The 24,908-nt window shown below is 41.4% G+C and overlaps 1 protein-coding gene across 1 annotated transcript; it reads left to right on the top strand.

Moving 5' to 3' along the window:
• Nucleotides 1–88: 88 nt before the first annotated feature.
• On the top strand, nt 89–24,308 carry atp5mf (ATP synthase membrane subunit f). The gene is made up of 4 exons (XM_087998097.1): nt 89–167; nt 14,351–14,458; nt 14,611–14,727; nt 24,055–24,308. Exons 1-4 carry the CDS (start codon nt 152–154, stop codon nt 24,081–24,083), a joined length of 270 nt encoding a protein of 89 aa, XP_087854223.1. The 5' UTR covers nt 89–151; the 3' UTR covers nt 24,084–24,308.
• Nucleotides 24,309–24,908: the final 600 nt, after the last annotated feature.

The following is a 24,908-nucleotide window of genomic DNA, read 5'->3' as shown; positions in this document are numbered from 1 at the left end:
CTGTCTCTCTCAGGAAGCAGCCAGTTGAGCTAAAGCCCATGGTGCACTGCGCTCCTGGCCTGACCTCACTCCCGAGATACTCCTGCTTTTGGAGAGTGGCGGGAAGGCCTGACCTCACTTCCATGGTGCCGGGTGCGTTTGTGGCACGACCATGGGGAAAGAAACAGGTTAGAGTGAAACAGGGAGAGAGTTATTAATTGCCTTCAGTATTGGAATCACTGTCTTTTAGTGGGTTTGTGGAGGGGAAGAAATCGCTGTCTCTGATTGAAGTGAATCGGAGAGCCTTCAGCTCTGGGCCGCGGTTGCTATGGGAACCAGCCTTGTCCAGAGCTGAAAACAGCAGCAAAGGGTCGGGCAGTCACATCCTTTCAACTCAGATGTGGTTTTAATTCTCTCTCCCGTTTTATCCTCGAAATAGGCTTTATTCGTCAGTCAATAAGGATACAGCAATGTACAATTCAGCTGTGGCTGATCACAGCGTAATACAAACCACACTTGTTAAATACAGTTTCTGGCACTCCAGAAAGCCTCGCTACACTTCCATACAGTGTACATTGACATTCCATTTGGGAAACTGGAACTGAGTTTATCTCTGCAGTCCCTTGAGTCTCTTCCACCATTTAAATTAGTTTGTGGCTGATCCTCAACTGTAACTCCCACTTGGAGACAATAAGGACCTGCAGATGCTGCCACTTCCCTGTCTGATTTTCAGTGATCACCATTCTTAGCCTTCATTGACTGAGCGTTTGCAACTGTTTTGGGGTGGATTTGACAGATTTCTAACTCTGAGTGAAGACATTTCAGCTCATCACAGTCCAGAATGGTATCCCCATAACCTTGATGATGTCCACCAGCTCTAGGCTTGCCATCTAAGGAAAGCATCCTCTGAGTAGCTACCCTTTCAAATCTTCAGAATCAAGGTATTAGGCAAGAACTTTCAAAAGCTGATTGGGGGCAGATGTTTGCAGGTAAAGGGACGGTTGGAAAATGGGAACCCCTCAGAAATGAGATAACGAGAATCCAGAGATAGTATATTCCTGTTAGGGTGAGAGGAAAGGCTGGTAGGTATAGGGAGTGCTGGTTGACTAAAGAAATTGAGGGTTTGGTTAAGAAAAAGAAGGATGTATATGTAAGGTATAGACAGGATAAATCGAGTGAATCCTTAGAAGACTATAAAGGAAGTAGAAGTATACTTAAGAGGGAAATCAGGAGGGCAGAAATAGGACATGAGATAGCTTTGGCAAATAGAATTAAGGAGAATCTAAAGAGTTTTTACAAATGCATAAAGGACAAAAGGATAACTAGGGAGAGAATAGGACCCGTCAAAGATCAGCAAGGCAGCATTTGTGTGGAGCCCTAGAAAATGGGGGAGATACTAAATGAGTATTTTGCATCAGTATTTACTTTGAAAAAGGATATGGAAGATATAGGCTGTAGGGAAATAGATGGTGACATCTTGCAAAATGTCCATATTACAGAGGAGAAAGTACTGGTAGTCTTGAAACAGGTAAAGGTGGATACATCCCCAGGACCTGATCAGGTGTACCCTAGAACTCTGTGGGAAGCTAGAGAAGTGATTGCTGAGCCGCCTGCTGAGATATTTTTATCATCGATAGTCACCGGTGAGGTGCCGGAAGACAGGGGGTTGGCTAACGTGGAGCCACTGTTTGAGAAGGGTGGTAAGGACAAGCTAGGGAACAATAGACCAGTAAGCCTGACGTCAGTGGTGGGCCAGTTATTGGAGGGAATCCTAAGGGACAGGATGTACGTGTATTTAGAAAGGCAAGGACTCATTAGGGATAGTCAATATGGCTTTACGCATGGGAAATCATGTCTCAGCAAACTTGATTGAGTTTTTTGAGGAAGTAACAAAGAGGATTGATGAGGGCAGAGCAGTAGATGTGACCCATATGGACTTCAGTAAGGCGTTCAACAAGGTTCCCCATGGGAGACTGATTAGCTAGGTTAGATCTCATTGAATACAGGGAGAACTATCCATTTGGATACAGAACTGGCTCAAAGGTAGAAGACAGAGGGTGATGGTGGAGGGTTGTTTTTCAGACTGGAGGCCTGTGACCAGTGGAGTGCCACAAGGATCAGTGCTGAATCCTCTACTTTTTGTCGTTTACATAAATGATTTGGATGCGAGCATAAGAGTTATAGTCAGTAAGTTTGCAGATGACACCAAAATTGGAGGTGTAGTGGACAGCGAAGAGGATTACCTCAGATTACAACAGGATCTTGACCAGATGGGCCAATGGGCTGAGAAGTGGCAGATGGAGTTTAATTCGGATAAATGTGAGGTGCTGCATTTTGGGAAAGCAAATCTTCGCAAGACTTATACACTTGATGGTAAGGTCCTAGGGAGTGTTGCTGAACAAAGAGACCTTGGAGTGCAGGTTCATAGCTCCTTGAAAATGGAGTCTCAGGTAGAGAGGATAGTGAAGAAGGCATTTGGTATGCTTTCCTTTATTGGTCAGAGTATCGAGTACAGGGGATGGGAGGTCATGTTGCGGCTGTACAGGACATTGGTTTAGGCCACTGTTGGAATTTTGCGTGCAATTCTGGTCTCCTTCCTATCGAAAAGATGTTGTGAAACTTGAAAGGGTTCAGAAAAGATTTACAAGGATGTTGCCAGGGTTAGAGGACTTGAGCTATAGGGAGAGGCTGAACAGGCTGGGGCTTTTTTCCCTGGAGCGTTGGAGGCTGAGGGGTGACCTTATAGAGGTTTACAAAATAATGAGGGGCATGGATAGGGTAAATAGGCAAAGTCTTTTCCCTGGGGTCGGGGAGTCCAGAACTAGAGGGCATAGGTTTAGGGTGAGAGGGGAAAGATATAAAGGAGTCCTACAGGGCAACTTTTTCACACACAGATTGTTACATGTATGGAATGAGCTGCCAGAGGAAGTGGTGGAGGCTGGTACAATTGCAACATTTAAGTGGCATTTGGATGGGTATATGAATATCCAAGGAGCAGGAGAATCGACGTTTCGGGCGTAAGCCCTTCTTCAGGAATGAGGAAGATGTGCCAAGCAGGCTAAGGTAAAAGGTAGGGAGGGGGGACTTGGGGGGAGTGGCATTGGGAATGCAATAGGTGGAAGGAGGTTAAGGTGAGGGTGATAGGCTGGAGAGGTGGTGGGGGCGGAGAGATCGGGAAGAAGATTGCAGGTCAAGAAGGCGGTGCTGAGTCCGAGGGTTGGAACTGAGATAAGGTGGGGGGAGGGGAAATGAGAAAGCTGAAGAAATCTGCATTCATCCCTTGTTGGAGGGTTCCTAGGCGGAAGATGAGGCGCTCTTCGTCATTCCTGAAAAAGAATGCAGATTTCTCCAGCTTCCTCATTTCCCTCCCCCCCCCCCCCCCCCCCCCTTATCTCAGTCCCAACCCTCGGACTCAGCACCGCCTTCTTGACCTGCAATCTTCTTCCCGACCTCTCCGCCCCCACCTCCCACTCCGGCCTATCACCCTCACCTTAACCTCCTTCCACCTATCGCATTCCCAATGTCCCTCCCCCCAAGTCCCTCCTCCCTACCTTTTATCTTAGCCTGCTTGGCACACCTTCCTCATTCCTGAAGAAAGGCTTATGCCCGAAACATCGATTCTCCAGCTCCTTGGATGCTGCCTGACTGCTGCGGTTTTCCAGTAACACATTTTTCAGCTCTGATCTCCAGCATCTGCAGTCCTCACTTTGTCCTGGGTATATGAATAGGAATGGTTTGGAGGGATATGGACCGAGTGCTGGCAGGTGGGACTAGATTAGGTTGGGATATCTGTTCGGCATGGACGGGTTGAACCGAAGGGTCTGTTTCCATGCTGTACATCTCTATGACTCTATGTACATTTTGTACTTCTGAATGCACATTCTTTTCATTGTGCTTCACCAGAGAACCCTCTTATCACAAAAATTAATTTATTCAATCATATTTACACGCCTCTCAAGTTAACTGTGCCTTTCCCTAAGTAAAATGGGGTGTCTTTACAATATCCTGATGCCATGACGCTAGTACAATTCCAACATTTTAAAGAAATCTGGATGGGTTTGAGGGATATGGACCAAATGCTGGCCAATGGGACTAGATTAGTTTAGAATATCGGGTCAACGTAGATGAGTTGGATCGAAAGTACTGTTTCCAAGCTGTACAACTCTATGACTCTATAAAGTAACCAGAATTGTTCTCACTCAGTTACTTCCAATTAAGGTTCTCCCAATTGCTTGTTCTTAATTATGTTATGAATATATTTTGATTGGTATAAGCGTGAATGGTTTTACACTGGTTCCAGGTCCTTAGTGTGACTTAGGTCCAATGTGACTTAGACTCTGACTGTGGCCTTCTCCCCATTGTTACTTTATGTTGACTGCATCAGACTTGCAGTGCATCTCTCAGCATTTATTCCTGGAGCCTGGAATATGCCAGTCTACACTGCCTGTGGACAAGCGAAAAAGGTTATGTCAGAATACAATGGGATCTTGATCAGATGGGCCAATGGCCTGAGCAGTAACAGATGGAGTTTAATTTAGATAAGTGTGAGATGCTGTGTTTTGGAAAGGCAAATCGGAGTAGGACTTATACACTTAGTGATAAGGTGCTAGGGTGTGTTGCTGAACAAAGAGACCTTGGAGTGCAGGTTCATAGTTCCTTGAAAATGGAGTGGCAGGTAGATAGAATAGTGAAAAAGACGTTTGATATGCTTTCCTTTATTGGTCAGAGCATTGAGTATAGGCGTTGGGAGGCCATATTGTGGCTGTACAGGACATTGGTTAGGCCACTTTTGGAATATTGTGTGCAACTCTCGTATCCCTCCTATGGGAAGAATGTTGTAAAACTCAAAAGGGTTCAGAAAAGATTTACAAGATGTTGCCAGGGTTGGAGGATTTGAGCTACAGGAAGAGGCTGCATAGGCTGGGGCTGTTTTCCCTGTAATGTTGGAGGCTGAGGGGTGACCTTATAGAGGTTTATAAAATCATGAGTGGCCTGGATAGGGTGAATAGACAAGGTCTTTTCCCTGGGGTCAGGGACTCCCAAATGGAGGGCATAAGTTTAGGGTGAGAGGGGAAAAATTTAAAAGGGACCTAAGGGGCAATTTTTTCACTTAGAGGGTGGTGCCTGTATGGAATGAGCTGTTAGAGGAAGTGGTTGCAGTTGATACAATTACAACATTTAAAAGGCATCTAGATGGGTATATGAATAAGAAAGATTTGGAGGCATATGAGCCAAGTGCTAGCAAATGGGACTAGATTAGGTTAGGATATCTGGTTGGATTGAAGCATAACATCTGATCTTACAGAGCTGTTTGATTTGAGACTCGACAAAAGCTCCTGAACCCCTTTCCAAAACATTCTTTGCAAGTGCACAAAAGATGACAAGTCTAAATCTTCCCAACCATCTAACCACAAAGTGGGACTTTGGGTGTGCATGAAGGAGCTATTGGAGAAGAGTGTATTCACCACACTTCAAGCCACATCTTGGTTATTCCTTGTCAGTTCTGGCAATAAAGTGTTTTGAGGAACCATCCGACAGGATCCAATATCTCCTTTCTCCGCAGGGCTTTGAGGATATTACATGCATACCACTGCCTCATCAAATTGTCTGATCAAACATGTTTTTATATTTTAAAAAATTATCTATCAGGAGCAGGTAGTATGGTGTGTCCAACTGAATGGAGCATTCCTGGAAACTTGGCCAGATCTATCCTTCAAAATACCAGGAACAATTAGAACTACTGCACATACTGGCAGGTAGTGTTTGTGTACTGAGGAACTATGGAGAACTTGATGCAGCCACATGCAAAGGTAGTGATCAGGTGTATTTTCTGTCCTTTATCATCTAAAGGTTTGAGCATTGTACCCTTGCAAATATGGTCCATTTTCAGTCTCCAGATAAAACGAAGTCTGGCTTGTGTGATTGCCTTAGTGCTGCAGGGAGAATGGGTCAAACACGCACCATGTATAGAAATACCGAGAGCATTTTGTATTCTGATAACCAGGTTATCACATGGAATTGAGAGGAACCATTGCTCAAAGAAGGTTTTCACAATCCTTCAATTGTGTGAGTTCCAAAGATGTCCTACGTGTTTTAGATTAGATTAGATTAGATTACTTACAGTGTGGAAACAGGCCCTTCGGCCCAACAGGTCCACAGTGACCCGCTGAAGCGCAACCCACCCATACCCCTACATTTACCCCTTTAACCTAACACTACGGGCAATTTAGCATGGCCAATTCACCTGACCTGCACATCTTTGTGACTGTGGGAGGAAACCGGAGCACCCGGAGGAAACCCACGCAGACACGGGGAGAATGTGCAAACTCCACACAGTCAGTCGCCTGAGTCGGGAATTGAACTCTGGCGCTGTGAGGCAGCAGTGCTAACCACTGTGCCACCGTGCCGCCCGTTTTCTGAGGTTTCAACCAAAGATGCGCTAGATCTGCAGTGTGCTAATGACATCACACAGTTTGGTGTCTTTTACTAGTTCTGTGGCGTCCCGTTTGCTGTCATTTTTGCTGGATCATCCAGCCCCATTGATGATGCTGTTGCAGTTACTGCATAGAACAACATGGCCTTGTCATCATCAGCAGCAAGAGGAGTTGCTAGAAGTAGACCAGTCACTCATATACTCAAGCCAGGAAATGAAACCTGAGTGGTCAAAGCAAAGTGCTTTCATCTAGTAATTTTGCAACAAGACCACTAAATACTGCTTCCTTCAGTGTTAGCGAAGTGTCTTCTAGCAACAGAATATCCAGCTGTAAAGAACAATGACCGTTAACATACATATTAGCTCACTGAGCTGGAAGGTTTGTTTTCAGATGTTTTATCACCATACTAGGTAACATTATCAGTGACAGTCTCCAGTCACCATACGAGGGACATCATCAGTGAGAGTCTCCAGTGAAGTGCTGGTGGTACAGGGGTCCCGCCTCTGTACTTATAGGTCTTGCTTTCTTAAGGTGGGTGATGTCATTCCTGATATTTTTTCTCTCAAATATCACTAACAATGATCATTGCCTCTTGACCAAATTGATGACCATTATCCTGACCACCTGAAAGAACATCAGTTAACCTTGGGGAGATATCCTAGGATCAAAGACCATTGTATAGTTTTCTTTCTTCACATTATTATCCTTCGAACTTTGAATTTTTGTTTACAAAGGTTGGTTCAAAGATCCATCTGAAATGTCATATAGGTTGGTTCTGGCCTTTGGGTATGTTCCTGCACAGTATTACCTGCAAGGTCCCTTCCAGACCTTACACCATTCTGACTTAAGTCAAAATTTTGGAATATTTGTCATTGGAACAATGTTAGAATCTATTGTTAAGGATGTAACAGTAGTGCATTTAGAAACACATAATATAACAGGTAGAGTCAACATGGCTTCATGCAGGAGAAATCATGCCTGATAAATTTCTTAGAATTATTTGAGAATGTCACAACCAGGCTAGATGAAGGGGAACCAGTAATTGTCATATATTGGGATTTTCAAACAGCATCAAATGAGGTACCGTAAGGTCACCTTTTAAGGTGAGCCCATGGTATTGGGGTCCTCATGTAAGAATCAAATAAAGCTCACATCCAAGGATTGTTGGCCTTTATTTCAAAGCAAATTGTGTATAAAAATAGAAAGGTCTTGTTAAAATTATACAAGGCACCAGCCAGACCGCACCTGGAATAATGTGAACAATTTTGGTTCCACTTATCAAAGTAAAGATATACTGTCATGAGAGGCAGCAGGAGATGGAGCGGTTGAGTAATTTGGGCTCGTACTCAACGGAGTTCAGAAGAATGAGAGGAAACTTTATTGAAACCTATATGATTCTGAAGGGGCTTGACAGGATAGATAACTGAGAAGTTATTTTCCCTTGTGGGACAGCCTAGCACCAAAGGGTATAAAATCATAGTAAGGGGTTGCCTATTTAATGCTAAAATCAGCAAGAACATTTTTCTTTCAGAGGATAGTGAATCTGTGGAATTCTTTATTGCAGAGGGCTGTTGAGGCTGAGTTGTTAAATATATAAGCACATGGATGATGATGGGATAGTGCAGGGGGACAAGCTGAGAATAGTTCACAGGTCAACGCAACATCAAGGGCTGATGGGCCTGTTCTGCCCTGTATTGTTCTCTGTTCTATATTCAATGCAGAGATAGATAGGTTTGTACTCTAGAAGAGAATCAATGCTCATGGGGAAAGACAAGGAAGTGGAGATGAGGATTCTCAAATTAGTCATGATCTCAGTGAATGGTAGAACAGACTTGATGGACCAAATTGCCTAATTTTCCTATGTTTTATGGTCTAACTTCGGTGTTAACAGTACTGTGGTTGCCCCTACAATACATGGTCTGCAACATGTAACCTTGATTCTTTCAATAGCAAAATTGGAGAGAGGTATGGGATGGCTTCTTTGGCATTCATTTTTAATACCATCTTGATCTATCAGACCATTGATGTAGATGCACTTTCCAATCCTATCAGTATATTTGCTGTATAGTTTCAGTGACAGGAATGTGCTGTCATGGTGCAATTCCTTTACACTGGGAAGGAATGCTTGCAGAAACTTTGGGGATCCATTCACGTTTTTAAAATATCATTTCAAGTTATGCACCATAGGCAAGGTAGTCCACTGCTTGGAAATCATATCACTTGAACTGATCCCTCTGCACATAAAGGTGAGGTTAGCAGGCATATCTTTTTCCACTTTCTTCATCAACATTCTGACAGTGCCCTATATTCCCTCATTCAGTGCTCACCATTTTAACACGTTTGACTCCTCGACTCCTATTGATATTAGACCAAAGCTTCAAACTAATGAGAAAAGTCAAGACTCTTCACTCAAACGTTTACAATACTACCCTTGCACTTTGCCAAAAAGCCAAGAAGCAGTCCCAGGAGAGAACTACCCTGCAGCTTCCAAAGTCTGTGACAGACTCTGAAAAGTACAGTTGAAGCCACAATCTCATAGTTTAAATGTGCTGGAGAGTTAATTTCACTTCTTGCTCATGTTAATTCATTGATTGTACTTTCAAAGAGAAGCTGATATATAGGCAAAAAATGATGACAAAATGCAAATTAATTCTGTAAAAAAGTACTTATGAATTTAATGTCTCATGGCTAACTGTCTTGCTGTTGCTCCAGAGGTAGCCAAACATGAAAGAATCAGCAGCAGTGGGCTCCATCATTAACTTGACAAGGTGAAGTGTTCTGTAATACCTCTTCTTCCAAACTGAGTATCCCTGAGCTGCAAGCTGCCGCTCCCTGCAATTTAACTTTAAAATGAATCTTGATCAATTGGGTCAATGGGCTGAGGAGTGGCAGATGGAGTTTCATTTGGATAAATGGGAGGTATTGTATTCTGGTAAAACAACCAAGAGCAGGACTTACACAATTAATGGTAGGGCCCTGGGTAGTTTTGTAGAACAGAGAGACCTAGGAGTTCAGGTACATACTTCTTTGAAATTGGTGTCACCGGTAGGCAGAGTGGTTATGAAGACGTTTAGCACACTCGCCTTCATTGCTCTGTTCTTTGAGTATTGGAGTTGGGATGTCATGTTGATGTTGTATATGATGCTAATGAGGCCTCTTCAGGAATACTGTGTGCAGTTCTGGTTGCACTGTTACAGGAAGGATATTATTAAAATGGTGAGGGTTCAGAAAAGATTCACCAGAATGTTGCCGGGAATGGAGGGTTGCAATAATAAGGATAAGCTTTTCATTGAACGTAGGAGATTATAGAGGTTTATAAAATCATGATGGGCATAGTCAAGGTGAAAAGCAAGGCTTTTTTCCCTAGGTTGAGGGAATTCAAAATGAGGGGTATATTTTTAAGGTGAGAGGAGAAGGCTTTAAAAAATACATGAGGGGCAACCTTTTCACACAGCATGGTTCGAGCATGGAATGAACTGCCAGAGAAATGGATGCAGGTACAGTTACAACATTTAAAAGACAAGTACATGAATAGACAAGTTTGGAGGGATATGGGCCAAACACAGGCGAGTGGGACTAGTTTAGTTTGGGAACATGGTGGCCATGGATTAGTTGGACAGAAGGGTCTGTTTCCATGTTCTATGACTCTGCTCCAAGAATTTCTGTTAATATCTTGCTTCAGTTATACAAATTTGCCTATGTATCGTGGATTCTATCTAATCTGGCTTAAAATAAATATTTGTGCACATTGCAGAGCCATCAACTGAAGTATTTCTACCATTTTCTGGAATTTAGTACCTCCAGAACAGTAATTACTGACATTTTATTTTCTTGATAAACCTATGCAAATTGTGTTAGCCGTTTATCTCTCTTGCTAACATCATTACTTGTAGTATATCATCAGATACTCATTCAAAAGCCAGTGGAAAATAGATTGCAATTCTTCAATAAAGTGGAAACACTTGAGCCAAGATTATGATAAATAGATTTGATACATCAGTGCAGTACTGAATGGAGCAATGCCAGAAACAGGTGACTTGGTCATTCATTTCATTGCTATTGGAGGATCATGCTGCACATAAAATGGAAACTATACTTGCCCACAGAACAAGAATCAGTGCCTTCAATTTAATTCTGAGTGTAGCAAACTCAGAGATAATTCTGAGACACACTAGATAAATAAATATTTCTCACATTTTAATAGCCAGAAAAGGACTAATATTGAGGCTACAATCAATCGATGCTCCCAGATCATCTGTAGTGTTTTTATAAATATTGCACTCTCCATCATTGAATAGCCATTAGACTCTTCAAATTCGCTGTCTGTGCAAAAAAGCCAAAGAATACTAAAAAAAGTGCCTCTGGAAAATGGTGCCATGTGTCATTATATATGATGTTATAGTCCGCCATCAATGGGAATCAAACATACTCTACGCTTCATTACAGTGGACAATATTTTATGCTATAAATGTTGCTGTCAGTTCACAAAGGAAAAATCCAATAATTATGTAGCATTGTTTATTGCCATACAAACAGAAGTAGTAAATAATTCTCAGCAACATGGTACAATAATTGTACATGGGATGTAGACTCCCAATCCATTGACTTTTATTTCTCATCTTTTGCGCCAACCCAATACCATGAATCACTTTTGTCTTGATATTAAATGCTACCTTTGTTACTCCATTCTATGTTGCCAGATGGCATACCCGCGGTATACAAATGACTCCTTTGGTTCTTTCAAGAAAACTCACCCACTGGGTGCATTTTTTCTTTTCAACGAACCTCAAATTTTTGAAGTTGTGGAGTGTGGCTGCCTGCAGAAACCAGCAGTTTTTTACCTTCATTCATACATCCACCATTTTTTGACACCAGTAGACCTGTAAAATTGTACATAACTGCAACTCTTCATTTGTTGGCCTAATCAATATCTGTAGCTATTTATTCATAGGTGGCATCACAATTGAACCTTATGCTATTGTCATCAATATGAACCTTCCATCATACGTGCTGAATAGTAATTTGAAGGGGGAGCCATGTTTTGAATGGTAGAGAATGTCTCAAACAAATAAATTCCTACATTAATTTGCAATGGTGACAGATTGATAACAATTATGTCAGAATAATCTAAAATGATGGAATTGTTTCGCTTTGAGACATGGCTTTTTCCTATATCTAAGTTGTTTTCCTTATGCTCCATTCTCAACCCTTTGCTCCTCCCTGGCCACATTCTTCATTAACTCAAATTGGTGCATTAGCTTTCACGTCTACTGAATTAACTGTTTTCTACCTTGTTGCTTTGTCCAGTGACCTAAGTATTGTATTAAGACTTGGGACATTAAAGACTGAGAAGTTGTAGCCTGGAATCTATCAACTTCAGTTACCTTAAAATTGATCCCTACGGTTGCTGTCTCTTTTTCCACTAGTACTCTTCTCAATGCCTTCATCATTTTGGCTTCTCCAACATCTATCAACTTTGTTTCCTTGTACTACATCTCAACAATCTTGCAACTCATCCAATAATTACAGCAGTATATGTCTTCATCGAACTTATGTTCAAGAGTTCTGATTTCACAATTCACATGTGTCTTTTTAAATTTTCATACCCAACTTACTGACTTTCTCTTCCTTGATGTTGCTGTCTGTGCTTTCTGATTCTTCCTGCACCAGACTCTCTTCACTCTGTTCATTTATTATCACTCATTACTGTTTTGTCCACGAGTTTCCTTCTCTGCGGCATTTTTGACTTAATCTCTTGCAAGATCCCAATATTCTCCCTGTCATAAACTTAAAGTTCTCCTCTGTAAATTTCTTTTTGTTTAATTTCAGCTTCATTTTACTGTACTTGTTGTACTTTATATCCTTCTCTTTATTGTAAAGTATTCTGACATACTTTCCAGCATTGAAAGAGCATCATTATAAATGCAAGTTGTTAGTTAAAGGGAAAGGAATGCTTGCATTTTCATGAAAAACAAGATTCCTCTCTTGGAGTCATTTGATTGATATCTTTCATTTTCATGGGCAAACCTTACTTTTTTATTTTAAAAAAACAAATACTATTTTACCAGTTAATCAATATTGTATTTGAGCACTGTTCAAGCCATGACTTTACACATTATTAGTATTTATTTTCATATGGTAATACTCTGGCAGCAATTAAAGCTTTACTTTCTCTGTTTCAGCATTCTCCTGCAGATACTAATTTGTTAGATTGGGGAAGCACACTAGAAATCAAGCCTCATTATTTCCAGTGTTGTCATGAGTTAAAGATTTTTAAAATAGGCAAAATTACCTGTCTTTTTGACCCAGATTGACAGAAAGCATAGACCACGTTTTTGTTCTTAACAAGAATTACTATTTATGACAGCTAAATAGAGTCTAGCTGCAGATAAACAATTGTGAATGGTCAGCATGTAACTCTAATAGTTAAAACTCTAATCTCCTTATAAAACCCAACCTACACACTCATGCAGACAAGTGCATAAAATTAGTGTTATGGGTAGAGGAAAAGACTGGAAAGGCAGTTCAGTGATTCCTGTCCTTTGGGTTTGTCAGGACTTGCTGCTCATCAATCTTTCAGAGGTATTTTCACATACTTGTAAGAGGAATATGGCGACAACTTCACAGTTATAAAGTCTCTGATTTATTGGTTAAAAGCTACAGCCTACAGCAAATGTTATGGGGAAATAAACTAGTTTACTCCAGACTTGAAGTACTTTTTAGGTGCAGACAAAAGATTGCACCTTCTGTTTCAGAGGTTCAATGGCTACTGATCAAACATTCATGCCCATAAGCTGTTCAGTTACCTGGAAACCAATCATATATTCAGTGGCAGGTAAAAGCCTTTGTGATTGGCAACTGCCACAATTCCACAGATCAGTTAGCTACTTGTTGCTGGCCAAATTTCATTTGTACATATTTCCTGGTTCCAGCTTCTTTGCAACTAACACCCCACACCTGAACTGCTTGAACAAACAACAATGTTAACAATGAATGTTGGCAACCTGCTTTTTAAAAGTGCAGCAATCCTTTCCACAATCTTTGCATTTTTTAAAACAGTCCTTTCCATTTCAACCCACAATTAAAGATACAGAAAAATGAAAAAGATACAGTCTTTTCAAATTAATGTAGGGTATAGTACCAAAGACAACTGTAACATTCTGACACTCCATATAAAATGACATTTACTCATTGGTATACCTGACAGTAAACTGGCAGGCAGCAGAGGTTAACCAGACAATCCAGGTCTTAAATTCAATCAATGTGCATTCATTCTCCAGCAATTATCATTGGGTGGTTATACAATTACAAAGTTTGACTTTGTTTTCTTTCCTTCCTAACAGAAAGACACTGAGAAAATCTGAGGAATCAAGCCCACAAACTCTAATCTGTCGGTCTCAGTACCACACCAAGTAGTGTTCTTAGCCACTGTTTGGGCAGATCTTTTATGGTCGTCAGACAGAATTAAACTTGAAGTATATTAGAAACAATTATAATATTCAGAAATGGTCCATTGTTATTTAGGTCCTCAAATGATAGAAATCAGTATAGGTCTGTGATTTAAACAGACCTATACTGCCCATCGTGCAGACCAAATGCTTTACTCAAGATCTCTGAGAGGTGATGTATTTGAATACAGGTCGTTCTGCTATAACTTGCATTTTGTTAATGCGAATTTGTTACAAACACAGTTGACAAATTGGGAATACTGCTTCTGAAGTGCGATCTTTTAAAATGTGTGTTGCTGTAATGCAATTACATCAACAACACTGTAAGCGCTGTTTCTAAAGAGCGATTTTTCTATAGTGGGGTGGGTTGCACAAGAACACAGCCATCACATTATAGAAGAATTACCTGTACGTGCTTCTTCCTTCATTGTTCCACTTTGTAGTTTGGCACCAAGCATACTTGTTAAGTAACTTGTGATTGTCTTGTAGTGCCACTTATCGAGAAGAATCTGCTGGATCTGAAAGTAAAAGAAGTTCCTTCCTGGACTGTACGGAGACTATTATCCCCAATGTCTATCTTTTATGCTATCTGCAGATGTAAGTGTGATTTATGAAATCTAATTCTACACATTAGATCTCAGTGTCACGTTGAATGTACACTAGTCAGCTACTGCATGGGTTAGAATTTGAGTAAGATTTCTTTACCGTAGCAGATGTTCTACTCATTTCTGCTGTATTCCATCATACAGGCCATGATTCTTACTACAAACATTACATCGATGTGAAAAAGGGCGGCCTTGGTGGCATTTCAATGTTCCTGATGGGTTATGTTGTGATCAGCTACATTTGGGGGTTCAGCCACATTAGTAAGTAAATGTGCACAGACTCCTTCGGGCTTGAGATGTTTTTCATTTACTTGTAATTCACTAAAATAATGGACCTGCAAATTTTTAAAGTTCCTTCATGGGACATCTCGTCACTGACTGACCAGCATTGCCCACCTCCTGTTGCCCTTGAGAAGGTGGGGGTGAGCTGCCTTCTGGAACCATTGCAGTCCATATGCTGTAGATATGCCCACAATGCCATTAGGGTGAGAATTCCAGGATGTTGACTCAGCAACATTTAAGGAACTGCGATATGTTTCCAAGGCACTGATTGGCTTGGAGGGGACCTTGCAGGTGGGGGGTGTTCCACCTGCAAGTGGTGGAATGACCAAAGTTTTGTGGATATGGTGCCAATCAAGCTGTCTGTATTGTTCTGATGGGAGACTGGTTAGCATGGTTAGATCTCACGGAATACAGAACTGGCTCAAAGGTAGAAGACAGAGGGTGGTGGTGGAGGGTTGTTTTTCACACTGGAGGCCCGTGACCAGTGGAGTGCCACAAGGATCAGTGCTAGGTCCTCTACTTTTTGTCATTTACATAAATGATTTGGATGCGAGCATAAGAGGTACAGTTAGTAAGTTTGCAGATGACACCAAAATTGGAGGTGTAGTGGACAGCGAAGAGGGTTACCTCAGATTACAACAGGATCTTGACCAGATGGGCCAATGGGCTGAGAAGTGGCAGATGGAATTTAATTCAGATAAATGCGAGGTGCTGCAGTTTGGGAAAGCAAATCTTAGCAGGACTTATACACTTAATGGTAAAGTCCTAAGGAGAGCTTGGAGTGCAGGTTCATAGTCCTTGAAAGTGGAGTTGCAGGTAGATAGGATAGTGAAGAAGGCTTTTGGTATGCTTTCTCTTATTGGTCAGAATATTGAGTACAGGAGTTGGGAGGTCATGTTGTGGCTGTACAGGACATTGGTTAGGCCATTGTTGGAATACTGCGTGCAATTCTGGTCTCCTTCCTATCGGAAAGATGTGAAACTTGAAAGGGTTCGGAAAAGATTTACAAGGGTGTTGCCAGGATTGGAGGATTTGAGCTAGAGGGAGAGGCTGAACAGGTTGGGGCTTTTTTTCCTGGAGCGTCGGAGGCTGAGGGGTGACCTTATAGAGGTTTACAAAATTATGAGGGGCATGGATAGGATAAGTAGACAAAGTCTTTTCCCTGGGGTCGGGGAGTCTAGAACTAGAGGGCACGGGTTTAGGGTGAAAGGGGAAAGATATAAAAGAGATCTAAGGGGCAACGTTTTCACACAGAGGGTAGTACGTGTATGGAATGAGCTATCAGAGGAAGTGGTGGAGGCTGGTACAATTGCAACATTTAAAAGACATTTGGATGGGTATATGAATAGGAAGGGTTTGGAGGGATTTGGGCCGGGAGCTGGCAGGTTGGACTAGATTGGGTTGGGATATCTGGTCAGCATGGACGGGTTGAACCGAAGGGTCTGTTTCCATACTGTACATTTCTAAGACTCTATGACTCTAAGTGTTGTTGGAGTTGCTGTCATCTAGGAAAGTGGGCAGTATTTCTTTACGCTCCTGCTTTGTGCCTTGTAGTTGGGCGACAGTTTTTCGGGAGTCAGGAGGTGAATTATTTACTGCAAGCCTTGACCTAATCTTGGAACTATTGTATGTACAGGGAGTCCAGTTCAGTTTCTGGTCAGAGGCAACCCAAGAATGTTGATAGTGGGGGATTCAGTGATGGTGACACTATTGAATATCAAGGGACGGTGATTAGATTGTTGCTTATTGCCTGGCATCTATATGGTGCTAGCATACTTGCCACCATTCAGCCCAAACCTGGATATTGTGCGTATCTTGTGGCATTTGGACGTGAACTGCTAGAGTATCTCAGGAGATCTGAATGGTGCTGAACGTTGTGCAATCATCAGCAAACATCCCCACTTCTGACCTTGTGATGAAAGGAAGGTCATTAATGAAGCAGTTAGAGATTGTTGGACCTCGAACACTACTCTGACGAACTTCCGCAGATATGTCCTTGAGCTGAGATGACTGACCTCCAAAAACCACAATCATCTTCCTCATTCATCAAGTGTCCTTCAGTTACTCATTGCCATTTGGTCAACAGAGGCAACTTTTCTCTAATGCCAGATCTTGGTGTCATGAAACTATGGTATAATGACATTGTGTAACATTGCATACAGTCCACCGAAATCTTTTACTATAGAAAGTTCCTTAATTATCATCTTAATCTTACTTTAGATTAGATTAGATTAGATTACTTACAGTGTGGAAACAGGCCCTTCGGCCCAACAAGTCCACACCGACCCGCCGAAGCGTAACCCACCCATTCCCGTACATTTACCCCTTTACCTAACACTACAGTTTAGCAAGGCCAATTCACCTGACCTGCACATCTTTGGACTGTGGGAGGAAACCGGAGCACCCGGAGGAAACCCACGCAGACACAGGGAGAATGTGCAAACTCCACACAGTCAGTCGCCTGAGTCTGGAATTGAATCCGGGTCTCTGGCGCTGTGAGGCAGCAGTGCTAACCACTGTGCCACCGTGCCACCCACAAATCTGGGGTTTTAGTCAATATTCTAAGGAGAAAACCTGCTAATTTTAGATTACTTATTTCCCAGAGATTCAGTCAGAGTATACTTTATTCTCAGGATTTTGAGGATTATATTTTCTCCCGAGTGTTAATTTTTGAAATCTTATCTAATTACCCTTTTACACAAACGCACATTTTCTTTCAGAACAGTCTTTGTAAATTTAAGCAAAATGAGTAAGGTCTCTGTTAAGAATTTATTTTTTAAATTATACATTCAGGAATGTGTTTACCCTGACATTGCCAATTCCTAATTGCGGACAACCTTTTACGGATGCCCAAGCAGAGCTGAGAGCTGACGTAGCCCACAATGCCCATATCCTGTGAATGAGTTTAAAAAAAAACCTGGGAACGGGATGGTGAATTTTAAATTGCTGATAGGTTGGGAACATTGCGTTCCAAAAATGGGTAAGAAAGCCATAAGTATGTACATCACATTAGTCAGTGGCTTTCAAACCCAGGAATTGTATACTCTCTTTATTCCTGCATCTCCTAACCAATTAGCATGAGTGGGTGTGGTAATTATCCTCATGAATTGATTTCAATTTCAGTATTTAAGGGGATACTGTAGGTTTACAATTTGCCAGATGATAGAATTAGTAAATTGGGGCATACACATTAAATGTTGTGATGCCTCTCTGGATATGGAGGCCACATTAGGAGTACTGTGTACAATTCTGGTGACCCTGCTATAGAAACAATATTATTAAACAAAGTTAAAAATCACCAGGTTATAGTTCAACAGGTTTATTTGAAATTATAAGCTTTCGGAACAGCGCTACTTCCAAATAAACTTGTTGGACTATAACCTGGTGTTGATTTTTAACTCTGTCCTCTCCAGTCCAACACTGGAATCTCTACATTAGTATTAAACTAGAAAGTGTGCAAAAAAGATTTGCAAGGATGTTACCGAGATTGGAAGGTTTGAATTAGAAGGAGAGGCTGGGTAAGGTTAGGACTTTTTTTTTCTGGAGCGTAGGTGGCTGAAGGAAGACCTTATAGAGTTTGATAAAATAATGAGAGGCATGGATAAGGTGAATAGCCTCAGTCATTTCCCAGGGTAGGAGAGTCCAAAACTAGAGGGCATTGGTTTAAGGTGAGAAGGGAAAGATTTAAAAGGGACCTTTTAAATTCCTTTCCTACCAGGAAATTGCAGGAATATAGAGTTGAGGTTAAAATCAGGTCAGCCATGATGTATTGAGTGGTGCTGCAGGCTTAAGGCACCAAGTGGCCTATCCTTGTTCCTTTCTCAAATGACAGTTGCAAAAGAGGAGGCACTGATCATTAGTGGAGCTTTGGTGCACATGATTGTTGCAGATGGTGACACAATTAAATATAGATCCTCCAGGGCATACATTAACATGATGCCAATCACGAGTGAAATATAATGATCACTTGAAATGTTCTGACCTGGACAATTCTAATTCATATATTTAAGTTGCCGCAGGCAATTGTGTCCTGCTGGAAATGGTGCAGGGAAACAATAATAATTATTCAGAGGAAGTCACTCCCTCTCTGTGCATAGTTTACAGGTCTCATGCAAACAGTGCACCAGCTCGGATATTCACAGTGCTAGAAAAGCACATGGTTGGATTTTGACACATCATCAGTGAGCAAAAGCAAATTGAAATGAGAGACAATTGAAGAGAAGACTGTCAAAGGCTTAAGGATGCTCCAGCTGCTCCTCAGCTGAAGTTATATGTTATACAGATGAACATTCCAGCTATACTGTGCAGGCTCGCCATAAAATTGGTGTCACATCACAAGCCTTCACAATTATGTCTTCATACATACATAGAGTTCCCACCTGTTTGCAGAATCAAACTTAACAATGACCAATTGCACAATATCAATGCCACCTGAAAAAGGATGCATGATACCCTGGCCTTGGGCATTCATCACCCCACTAATCTGCAATAAAGTGTTCTTCACCTTATTGCAAGTAGAGAAATGTGAATGCAGAATTATAAGATTGATAGTAATGTGCACATAGAAGTGGGGACTCAGCTCAAAAGCATCCTCTTCCTACCCTTTTCCTTGCCTTCCCAGTTAATAACTCAAACACTGCTTTGTATCTCAGAAAGGTGATTTGTCTTTGCAAAGGCACTGAAGGAATCCTTAAGGACTCCAAAACCTTGTGCAGATGTTAATGAAGAGCATCTACATCTACAAACTGGGATCTGAGCAATGTGCCTATTATCACCACTGTAGCCACAGGTGTAGCACCACGTTGAAGTGCTTGGAAAATTTAAAGTAATAATTTGAAGTTGCACAAGATTATGTACATTGGTATATTTCATAGTATTAAATTGGAAAGTTTTGTGTTTTAAATTTAAACCATTCAAATATTCTTTCTCCTGCAACTTGCCCATCTTCACCATTTTTGATTGCTACCTAGCAAGTGATCTTTTGATAAAAAAGCAGAAACTCATAAACACAAAGCCACAGGGATTTGTGAAGGAGGTGCATGATTTGTGGTTTGTTGGAATGGAATGCATTTTGCATGTAGATGTCAGATGGCTGGGCTGGTGGAACCCCAGTGAATCTCACATCATTTAGGTTTTCCAAGTAGTAGGAATAGTCTTCTTCCCTTGTTCTTCCTGTACATCCAACTTCATAGTTGCACTGCATTTTGTGCAGTATGCAGCGTGCCTCAACATTGAAGATCCTGGGTGGTAGGTACTGAAAGGCCTTTCTAGATCTGTCCAAGAATCTGAAGTGTATCTTTAGCATACCAGTGGCTTGCTGAATGCTACAACAGGTTGCCATATAGCTTTGTTGTTTCTTTCCTGAGCATCATTGATTGGGTTCTTCAGAGTAAGAGGGGTCATTAGTCACATTTTAGGTGAGGTTTCTGTGTCTCCACTCAACTAGCATTTAACTCTGTCTTGAGAGATTATAGAGGAAGATTTGCTGCAGCACGAAAAATACATAGCAGCTGCCTGAGAATAAAAACATTTGGTTTTTATGCAGAGATGTATTCCCCACTCCAAAGGAGAAATTGAACATGAGCCCACCGACTCAGAAGCCCACTGCTCCACTGTCATATTACCATGGGAGCAGCATTAATGATGCAGAGTGGGACGTCCCCCACCTCCCCCAACATGATTTAGTATTAAGATGTAGAGAGCTGCTGGATAATCTGAATATCTGGTTCTGCGATCCCAGTTGTGTCAGGATTGAGCGATGGCCCCTGCTGGGACTACGCCTTGTCCCTGAGGAGAAATTCAAATGTTGTGGAACCTGGACCTCAGGTAAGTTTAGGATTTTGGATGAGCCCATCTCGCAAATCCCACAGAAGTTGGGAGTGGTGCAAGTAGGTTTGGAGGTTACATCTTAGAGAGTGGAGAATGGGTAAAGGATGGGTATGACCTTGGTGGGGAAGGGTGCATCTCATGGGGAAATCCCAAACAGCAAAGAACATGAGTCCTGCCTGACAGCAACCTGCACAGTGAAAACTGACATGCTACCCGTTTTGACTCTACCTTCCCCAACTATTCATAAAATAACAACAAATGTGAAATCGGGCCTTCTGTTGCCATTAGTTGACTATTTAATGCTTTGAATGGTCCAAGGGTGGTGGATTGCCCTATGCCTGTCCTACCAACAACAACATTTGAGAGACCCCAGGAACAGGTGGGTAGAAAGGAGGTGGAAAAGCCAAGCACTTTATTTACAAGCCCCCTCTACGCTGCCTTCAAATACACCCGGGTGGCTGGAAAATCATTCAATTGAGAAGATAGAAACATCTAACATTCATAGCATGGAAGAAGTCTATCAGTGTCTGTGCTGGCCTGAAAAAGAGCTTTCCAGCTTAATCCCACTTCCCAGTTGTCAGTCAGAAACCTTGTGAGTTATGGCACTTCAAGTGCATATCCAAGTTTTTTTTTTGAATTTTGAATTACCTTTTCATACAGCGAGTTTCAGACTTACTCTCTGGGTGAAAACTATTTCTCAACTCCCCTCTAATCCTTCTACCACTTATGTCAAATCTAAACCATTGGTTATTTGGCTTCTCCACTAAGGGTTAGACTTCCCTATTCACTCTGCCTAAGTGAATAGGGAAGTCTATTCTCCTCATAATTCTGTGCACCTAAACTGAATCTCCACTCAAACGCCTGAAACTCAACGAAAACAATCCAGCCAATCCACTTTTCCCTCAAATCTAAATTTCTCTATTCCTGGAAAGGTCATCTCCTTTGTACCCTCTCTAATGGCAATGTATTCTTCCTGTTGTGTAGTACCATCTTACAACACATAGTGCTCTCACTGTAGTGTAACTGTTTTTTATGCAATTCTAGAATAACTTACCTTCTCTTTTCTTCGCTATCCAGGAAATTGTAGGTCAGTGAGCCTTACGTCAGTATTAGGGAAATTATTGGAGAAAACTCTTAGGGATAAGATTTATTCACATTTGGAAAGTCAGGTAAACTGGGTACTATGCACACCTTAACATTTGATGTAACTGCAGGAATAGTGGTACATTAGATTAGATTCCCTACAGTATGGAAACAGGCTCTTCGGCCCAACAGGTCCACACCAACCCTCTGAAGAGTAACCCACCCAAACCCATTCCCCTTCCCCTTCCCGACATGGCCAACTCGCCTGACCGGCACATCTTTGGATTGTGGAGGAAACCGAAGCACCTGGAGGAAACCCACATAGACACAAGGAGAATGTGTTAACTCCACACAGACAGTCGCCCAAGGCTGGAATCAAACGTGGGTCCCTGGTGCTGTGAGGCAGCAGTGCTAACCATTGAGCCACTGAGCCACTATGCGCACCCCCCACCCAATGGTATTTGATTTACAATACACTACCCCTGCATCTCATAACACTATTCCTGCTGATGCTGTTTGTCATCCTAGTCCTCATCAAAGATCCAAAGTAACCAAATTTTAAGCAGGATCCTAGTTGATCTGATTGGAGCTCACACAAAGAAATCTCCAACTTTGCCCAAGCAGCTTCTCAGCTGTGCAAAGTCTTTTGCACAAAAAAGCAGCAAAAGAGCTGCAAAATCTTGATACTTGCTGGTATTTTTCTGTGGTGTATACAGTTCCCTCAGTTGTTGCTGTGGAAGCAGGAAGCCCAGGAAACATGTACATCGTTAAATTCCAGAAGCCTTGTTAGTATTGCAGTAATCAAGTGAGTAATATGTTAAAATTAACAATCCAACTTTCCTGAGGGATTTGCTGGCATACAGCCCTCTGTACTGCAGTTAATTGTGGAATTTGGCAGGTTGCACCTAGCTTTTGAAACCCTAACTAGATTCCAAGCCCATACATTCTTGCACATGTAAGACTTATAAAACTTTTGCAGTGAAATCCTTAAAGGTTATGGGCTGCTGGCAAGTGATTTTTACAAACTGCATAGAATTTCACAGAACATGGTGCACACAAACAGATAATGTGGCTCAGCTTCTGTGCCTCCTCCAGCTCCACACAGATTTTAAAGATTTTGACAAGACATGTGGGGCATTTTTTAACATACCAAGTGGGAATGATCTGAAATTCTCTACCTATGAGGACAATGGAAGCAGATGAATAATTTTGATATGGAATTAGATGGGCTCTGAAGTGAAATAAAACTTTGTGTTACAAGGAGTGGGAGAATGGGGCTGATTGGATTGCTTTTGAGAGAGCTGACAGTGGATGTAAATGGGTTGAATGGCCTGTCTCTGCACTGTAATGATTCCATGACTCATCGAATCCCATCAGTATATTCTTGTTGCTTTGTCTCTCAAGTAGTCATGACCCAGAACCCACTCCCTTTGAGCGAGATGGAAGCAGAGGTGTGGAATGATTTTGAAATAAAAATAAGACGTTTTCCTGTTGCACTTCAACTGTTTGTTCACTAAAATGCACATTCAAAATCCTGACCAGCTATTTCAGGTGTCCTATGGCTGTCACAGGCAGAACTGGGTAAATTGGTATCTTCTGTGTATCAAATGCAAATATCCTCATTAATCTCCTCTGATGAGCTTTGCACATTAATTCAAACAAGTTTCATACAGTGTATCATATTAACTCAAGCAGAGATTGCATATTTTAACACTTATAAAATCACGGATGTGACTTTATGTGAGCTTTAATTGCTGGCATTTTCCCCAAGGGAAAGGCTCATGTTTGGATGAATGCCGATATACAGTGCTGCTTATGTGTAAATGAAATGGAATGTGATTGATTCACACTAGTGCATCAAAACAAATCTTCCATTACTGGCGAGAGACCTTGTTAATACAATTACACCAATTTACTCATCTTGAATTTTATTCCAAATTTTGATTTACTTTTTGCCTCATTCTTGTGATTCATTTCTAACTCAGTTAAATATTAAAAACATTTACAGCCTGGGGTGGGGGGGAATAAAAGTGGGATGATCGTGTGGGTTAGTGGAGTTTAAGTTTGCAATTGCAATCAATTTAACGGAAGCACATCCAATTTGTTACCAACAAAAAAAAATTCTCAGTGGATCTTTCTGAAGCTGATTAATATTTCAGAGGCTTGATTTTAAATGCGAGATTAGTTCCAGCCTCTAAAATATAATCCTGACAGGATGCAGTATAGCACAGAGGCAAGCGCAGTGTCATTTCAAAATTCCAAACAATTAACTGCTTCAGTACGTTGATGAGCAGATAATGTAGCAGAGAGACAGACTGATAAACACGGTTGCAATCTCCTATTTTAGTAGAAATTTGAGGACAGATGCCTAATATATATTCCATTGTATTATAGAGCAGGATCGCTGGAGAAAGTACCACTAAATGACTGCAATAACATTACAGCTCGAAGTAATGATAGAAGCTGACAAACATCTCTGCTGGACCTGTTGTTATTGAATGGTTACTTTGTTCATGCATTTTTTACACCAGTTGGTTATAAGTAAAACTCATTGCTTACTCTTTTGTTATATTACTCTGTCCTGATTTTTGTGAAAGGACAAATTTGAAAAACCTGTTCATTGTTTCTGGAATTAAATGTGATATATTGCTGAATTTGGCTTCTTTAAATGTGTAATTAACAAAGGGATGTAAAACACATTGAATTTTTTTTCAGTTTCAAAGTAGCAGTTGAGGTAATGCGAGGTTAGATCAAACACCAGATCTCTACTGCCCTAAAATTACAGTCTGTGAAAGCAACCATGAAAATGGGAGTCTGCTTTTCCTTCTTTTGACTTTGCCTTTGGCTGCACCTGAGGCACAGCGTTGAGCAACACTTGGTTTGTTTGACCCTGACATTTTCCACACCCAAGAACATATTTTCAACTGTTGAGCTCAGAATCTATGTCTCCTATACAAATTCATATTCAGATAATTGCTACACTTGGTGTCTTATTATAACACCTTGTTGAATTGCACCCTTTGAGGATTTGTTTACTTCCATTCAGGATAATGTGGGTGTTATTGCCTAAGGCAGCATTTATCATCCATCATTAATTGCCCTGGAGTAGGTGGTGATGAGCTACTTCTTAAATTGCTGCAGTCCTTGGTACTGGTAGGAAGGGTGGTCCAGGATTTTGACCCATTATCAGTGAAGGAGCAATGACAATACTTCCAAGTTAGGACTGTGTGTGGCTTTGTGGGGCACTT

The sequence above is a fragment of the Chiloscyllium plagiosum genome, unplaced genomic scaffold (genome assembly GCF_037043375.1).
Source record: "Chiloscyllium plagiosum isolate Xiang-an unplaced genomic scaffold, Cpla_swu_hap1 HiC_scaffold_20, whole genome shotgun sequence".
Lineage (NCBI taxonomy): Eukaryota > Metazoa > Chordata > Chondrichthyes > Orectolobiformes > Hemiscylliidae > Chiloscyllium > Chiloscyllium plagiosum.
The sequence above is the reverse complement of the archived record's forward strand: the minus strand, read 5'-3'. Positions and strand labels throughout refer to the sequence as shown.

Bases quoted from the DNA above. Each gene is read 5' to 3' on its own strand.
- atp5mf (XM_087998097.1), top strand. The intron at 14,459-14,610 runs GTAAGTGTGATT...TCCATCATACAG, and splicing joins CTTTTATGCTATCTGCAGAT to GCCATGATTCTTACTACAAA. The intron at 14,728-24,054 runs GTAAGTAAATGT...ATTGTATTATAG, and splicing joins TTGGGGGTTCAGCCACATTA to AGCAGGATCGCTGGAGAAAG.